This window comes from Azolla caroliniana, unplaced genomic scaffold (genome assembly GCF_043228905.1).
Source record: "Azolla caroliniana isolate FFs.n. ecotype wild unplaced genomic scaffold, voAzoCaro1.0.p SCAF_9, whole genome shotgun sequence".
In the NCBI taxonomy this organism is placed as follows: Eukaryota; Viridiplantae; Streptophyta; class Polypodiopsida; order Salviniales; family Salviniaceae; genus Azolla; species Azolla caroliniana.
Genome location: NW_028230444.1, coordinates 15,689,403 through 15,695,974, shown reverse-complemented (window position 1 = coordinate 15,695,974; position 6,572 = coordinate 15,689,403). Strand labels below are relative to the sequence as shown.

The window sequence follows — 6,572 nt, the reverse complement described above, 5'->3', positions numbered from 1 at the left end:
TGGTCTTTAGCCAAACCCTAAACCCCAACACGAGCCCCCGACCCATCCTTGCCTGCCATCGGACATACGACTCCTCATAACAAAATTTAGAATAATAAAAATAAAAATCAATATAAATATAGACGAATGGATTTCAATCATACTCGGAGCCATTTCACGTATGAGTATGATACGATCATTCATGTATGAGTATGGTACGAATGGGAAGTATGGCTAGAATTATGCTTCTATGTCATGTATCATGTATGTATGTATGAGAAAAGAGAAGCCAAGGGCAGTTTGTTAATTTTACGAAATTTGGGGTAATATGTAGATATTTTCCATGCCCTGTTCCCCCTGACAGGACGAGGAAACCCTAATTTTGACAGTACCAAGAAACCCTAAATTCTGACACAGACGAGCAACTCTACTTAGGTAGATCTCCTCCTCTCAGCGAACCCGAATCCTGAATTTTCTACGTCTGAAGAGATTCAATAGAACTCCTAGCCAGCCCTCAACAACAGTTCCTGACAGAGCTAGAAATTAAAGATTTCTATTCTACAGAAGAGCTTCTGGTAGAGGAACCTAAGCTCCAACGCAGAGGAAATTCGGGCAGAGGAAACGGAGGGAACTCTGATTTTCTAGCACAGAAAAGCTTGTGTCACAGTAAAACCACTCACTCTCATTTCTACTCTGAGGAGCTTGTGACAGAGCTAAAACTCATACTAAAGATGCAGAACTTCGTCCTAAAAGCTCGTGTGCAAGATCGACCTCGCTGGTTTCCTTCACGAGAGCTAGTTTTTGTTTCAAAATAGAAAGCTTACCTAAACTCTTTCGAATCAAAATCAAGTTTGATCTCTCGGGATTTCAAAGCTAATCCTCATTCGAAATCAGCTCTTTTCACTGGGATGTTGTCGAATCAATTCAAGGAGATCATTGCATATAATCCAAATCACAAATTTGAGCTCGTTTGGTCGAAGTTGGTCCGCACATTTAATGGAAATTGGAACTTGCTGTTGGAAATTTTGCTGGAAATGAATCGATTTATGATGGATTTGAGAGAGCTTTTATGATCGAGATTCAGCTCAATTGCTTGGCAATTGCATGGAATGTAGTTGATTTAGTATCAAACAGAATCGATTTGATAATCACATAGAAAATGATTTAAGACCAAAATAGAATCAAAATTCAAGACAGAATGGAATCGATTTAAAGATCTGATAGAATAAAAAATCAAGAGAGAGAAAAAGTGTGAATATTTGTTTTCCTGTCTCTGTTAGCTTTTATCGCGTGGTGAAGATGTTGGCTATCTCTGTTGTGAACCTAATTCTGAGCATTTTTGGGATCACTGTGAGCTCCATATTCATCCTCTTCTGGTGTGGGCGTTATTTCTGTTCAAGGGTCATTTTTGCACCAAGAGCGCGAGGATTCATCTTTTCTGCTACTGGTCCGGGAAATCGAAGAGTGGTGATTTTCTAGGCCCTTGGTTTTTCTTTTTCTTTTTTCCTTTCCTTTTGGTATCATGAGCTTTCTTTCTTTTCTGCATCCGACAATACTTTCGAACCATATTATATCATTCTTTTATGATGGGTTTCTCGCCATCATCATCCTGCAACAGGTTTTCTCTCTATCATCTTGTGATGTATTTTTCTCATCTGTCATTGTGCAATCTGTTGTCTCGTCATCATTGCGTGATAGGTTTTATTGTCATCATCCTGTGATGGATTTTCACGTCATCATTCAGGGATGGGTTTCCTCATCATCGTTCTGTGATGGGGTTTCTTGCCATCTATCTTAGATGGGGATTAAAAGACACCACCATTATTCTGTGATGGGGTTTAAGGAGTACATGTGATGTTTCCTCACCACCATTCTGTGATAGGTTTTCACCATTTCTGTTTGTTTTTCATCTTTTTCTGATGGGTTTGCAACACTTGTTCAGGTTGAGCATACATCGAGCGGGGTGAGTCCTTTGATTATAGAGCATTTTCCAATAATCGCATTCCGCCAAGACATGTTTCTACCCAGACAAGATGCAGTGTAAGGCTCTTTTTCTTTACAAATAGTGTTGATAGAATGTGACCGTTTCTAGTGAGTGGCCAAAAGTCTTGCAATGAATGTTCAATGCTCATATATATTGAGCATATAACTCATGGTTGGACTTCTAATGTTTTATAGGAATATGAATAGTTTTTGCTGGAAAACATGAACCTTTTTTACTGGAATGTTGAAAGTTTGATAGAAATAGTTGTATTTTTTCAAAACATTGTGATCCTTTATACTATATTATTGTCAGTTCATTTGGTATAATTGGAAGGCCTATAATGAGTGGATGGTTAGTGAATAAATATTTAGAAGTCATACATCCAATGTGTGAATGATTAGGTCATATCGTAATCATTTGGATGTCATATAATTTTATAATTTTAGCAGTGCATGCTGTTTTATTAACAGTTATCAACATTAGCTACAAAATCTTCATGCATATAATATCATATTTCTGTTGGAAGTAGAAATAGCACCTTCGGTTAGCTTCCATTAGCTGCTTGTGATTTGCTTAGTTGCCACTTCTTAGTGCTTACACAAGCACTTTCCAGGATGAAATTCAATTTTGGGAATTACAATATTTGTGTATCTCCTATGTTTCATTTGGCACATATTCCCTATATACCACTTTTAAAATATATTTCTTATATAGCCTAGACAGTCATTTTATTTTATTTTTTACCCAGAAATCTCTTGCCAATAATGATTTTTTTTTTAGATTTCTTGTATAGTTTAAGAATGAGGATCTTTTGCCAGAATTCTTGGATAGGATAAGAATGATATTTTACTGAATTGATTTGTATAGTATAAGAATGATCCTCTGTTGGTGGATTGCTTGGATAGCATAAACAGGATGACTTTTGATGAACTGCTTGGACGTTATAGGAATGATTTTCTGGATTGCTTGCAGACGATAAGAATGAGGAAAATTGCCAAAATGGCCCATAGGTTTTGGATAGTTACCAGAATAACCCTTGAGTTTTCCTTCCTTGAGGTAGTTAATTGTGTACTACAGAGGGATATTCTGGGGCTTGTTCAAACATTGGGGGTGTTCCAGTAAATAGCCAAGCTCACTGTTTCTCTAAGAATGATGGTCTTTTTTTTTGCTGGATCACTGGGATATACCATTAGAATGATATTTTTGGGCTGATATATAGGTGTGCAGTTTGTCTGGGGGAGTACAAAGAGGGCGAGCTCCTGCGATTTCTACCTCAATGTGCCCATAATTTCCATCAGACCTGCATTGATGCATGGTTGCAACAACATGCCACATGTCCTGTGTGCCGGATGTCTCTTCAAGGATATTTCGTTGGGCGATTGATGGCCCCGCTCCAGCTTTCGTCTGCTCCTACCGAACACGGATCATGGACACCGTCATTACAGTCGGATGCTGGATCATTAGGCTCTTTTCCTTCTAGAGCCATTAGTACATTAGAGGACACTCTGACATGCGATGAGCCACCGACTCTAGTGAGTGTATTGGGATCGCAAGGGGGATCCGAGGGTCCGAGATCTCAGATGAGTGTGTCGAGCTTACCCCTGGTATTAGACAGTTCAGGTCAATGTGATATGGGTCAAAGGCCAATTGAGAGTCAGCCCAACTTTCAGACTCAATCAAGTGTAATGAGCGTGCAAGTGGTATCGGAGGGTCAGAATCCTTGTGGTACTAATCGAGGCTGGATCGAGCAACCGACTGAATTTCGGATTCCGTTCAGTGTATCAAGCGCACAAATGGTATCAGATGGTCCAAATCCTGGAGATATCAATCGAGGGTCGATTGAGAGACCAAATGACTTCCACATTGTCGATATGGGGATTGCTCATTTTGTTGAGAGAGGTTGATTAAAATGTTGAAATTCCAGTGTACATACATATATGTGGTTCCTTCTTGTTGTCGTGGATGCTACTATAAAAATCAAACACTATCATTGTTTGTACCATGAGGAAGGAAATGTATAAAGTAGTGCTGTACAATCAACATTCTTGATTTTTCGGAATCAGACCTGAGTATTACTTCTTTAGGTGTTCAAATTATAAAGCATTGTTTTTCTTTTCTACAAATCGCCTCTTTCTTGTTTGTTTGATGTCTAATCAGGTCATAGTGCATCTGATGCTTTTGCTGAAATTGTTGGCAATTACTCTAAATTTTGGAAGTGACACTCTATTATTCAAAAAGCCGATTCTAGAAATCCACCATTTTATTGTATTAAACCAGCAAATACTTAGTTTTGCAATGCCATGTTGCTCTTGAAGGCAGGAGAAAGCTCAATGACATGATGTAGTTATAGCAGGGAAGTAGTAGGGAGAAAAATGGTCAAGAATCAATAGTTGGAGAGAGGCATAGTAGGTAGATCACGGGATGAGGTACAACTAAAATTGGGTGTGACTTGAGTTGCATATTGTCGAGGACATGAAAGGAACCAACCCTTAAACAGCCTCAAGTTATTATTAAACAAACTCCTTTCTTATTAGATCACCCGTGTTAGTGAAAAGGTGGACTATGCTTACTATGTTGTGTGCCGTTAAGTGCCACCCCTAACCTAAGGAAGCAAACTTGTATATAAACCCCCTAGGTATGCTTAGAGAAGTTGGTCTTTTGTTTCAACCATTGGTTACACAAATGTCTTAAAAGAGTGTGAATGAGAGTGACATAAGTGCAAAAAGTGTTGGAGAGCATCCTCGTCAAAGGGGTTTCTTCTATGTGCATATGTAGGTCCACATGTCCTTAGCATACCACTAAATAATGTAATCACATCAATTGAATGTTCTCGCAATTAGATAGACACAAGTGACCATGATATGTAGCGAAGATTGCTTATTATGAAAGGAAAGAGTGATGCTACCTTTGGCAGTCACTTTTTGACTCTTATCTATAAAATATAGTTGAATGGGTATTCATGAATGTGAGGATGGAACACCCAAAATTTTGTACAAATGCTTAGTCAAGTTGACGAAGAGATATAGAGCATGTTAACGTTGTGGAAAATAAGAATAACGCCAAAACAATTACAAATAATAGAGTAGGACAATGAAGGACACAAATGAACTTGATTATAGGGAACTCAAGGCGATTCTCATAGAGATTGAGTATAAGGAAAATTGCAATCCACGTAATACTAGGGCTGAAGCCTGGTTTGTTCCACTTCCATTGTGCTGAAGTACCCAAGAATCAAGAATGGAAAATAAGTATGGAGTGGGAATTTCTATGGCATATGATGGAGACATATTTGTCGAGCATGGGAAATTCCCCCTTGGCCTTTTTTGTGAACCCAAGTCAATGAGAATTTGTTCTTGGAATGTGCAGGGACTTGGTGGGTCACAACATAAGCTAGAGAAGCGTTGGTTTAGGAGAGAGTGGGAAGTTGATGGCCTTTGTAATACGATTGATATTTTGCTCTTACAAGAGCATCACCTTGGACGAGAAAGAACAGAACTTTTCAAAGACCCGTTGCTAGGGGATTGTTACACATGGTGGGCTCCTGCGCACGACATGTTAGAAAGGAGAGGTGGAGTGTGTATTTCGGTGAGGAAATCAACGGATATCACCATCTTGGATCATGGCATATTGATCAAAGGTAGGGCCATGTTTTGCTGCCTGGAATGGAGGAATGTAAAATTTGGGGTGCTGACTGTCTACGTACCTAACATTAGCAATGAGAGGACCTCATTTTGGAGACTGCTGGAAAACAAAATTCCCTCCTTCGACAATTGGATAGTGGCGGGGCATTTTAACATGACAGAGAGAATGGAAGATTGTCTTGGGGCTCATTCGAACTTGCTACAGGGGGAGGAGCTTAGAGCGTGGGGTTTCTTAATTTCTATGTTGGGAATCCGAGATTCATGGTATTCTAGTATGGCGGTTGAGGCGAATTCCTTGAGGTTCTCACGATTTGGTTGGAAAGAGAGTGAAGGATGTCACTGTAGATTGGACCGCATCTATGTGAGCCCTGGGATAGAGGAATGTAGTGGCCACTCATCCATTCTAGCTGGTTTTACATATTCGGATCACCTTCCAGTATCCTTGACTCTCGATCCTATTTACAAGAAGAAGAGTGAGAGCAATTTGAGGATTCCTTCGAAGATTTTTGGTATCCAGAAGGTTAAGGATGCAATGAATAACATTTGGACGACATCCCCATCAACCCACGATCCGGTACAAGTACTAGAGGAAAAGATTATTAATTCTTCTTTGTTCTTCAGAAAGTGGCAAGGGAGGAGCTGGTAAGGTGTCAATACTGTCTACAACGCCTGAGGAAGGCAATCATCTCAGCTCAAAAGCTCACGCAAGGGAGGATGATTCGATGACATTTGATCAAGAGGAAATCCTGCAAATTGCGACAAATTACTATAGAGGCCTTTTAGCTCCAACGTTGACAAACGACCCTCCGAGTAACCTGATGCATGATGTAATTACATGCTTGAAGACTAGGATTGGAGAGGCAACTAAAGCGTAGTTGTCAAAAGCTATAGAGGAGGAAGAGATTATAGCGGAGCTAGACAAGATACATATTATGGCTTGTCCTGGTGCTGACGGCTTTCCCAAAGCC

General features: G+C 39.7%; 1 protein-coding gene across 1 annotated transcript; it reads left to right on the top strand.

Moving 5' to 3' along the window:
• The first annotated feature begins 297 nt into the window (after window positions 1–297).
• On the top strand, window positions 298–4,086 carry LOC147860247 (uncharacterized). The gene is made up of 3 exons (XM_087324822.1): window positions 298–1,446; window positions 1,922–2,019; window positions 3,183–4,086. The coding sequence occupies exons 1-3, from the start codon at window positions 1,279–1,281 to the stop codon at window positions 3,865–3,867; spliced, it is 951 nt and encodes a 316-aa protein (XP_087180948.1). The 5' UTR covers window positions 298–1,278; the 3' UTR covers window positions 3,868–4,086.
• The last annotated feature ends 2,486 nt before the right edge of the window (window positions 4,087–6,572 follow it).

Excerpts from the sequence above, each read along its gene's own strand:
- LOC147860247 (XM_087324822.1), top strand. The coding sequence starts at position 1,279 with ATGTTGGCTATCTCTGTTGTGAACCTAATTCTGAGCATTTTTGGGATC. Across the intron at positions 1,447-1,921 it reads GTCCGGGAAATCGAAGAGTG|GTTGAGCATACATCGAGCGG; the intron begins GTGATTTTCTAG and ends ACACTTGTTCAG. Across the intron at positions 2,020-3,182 it reads CTACCCAGACAAGATGCAGT|GTGTGCAGTTTGTCTGGGGG; the intron begins GTAAGGCTCTTT and ends GCTGATATATAG.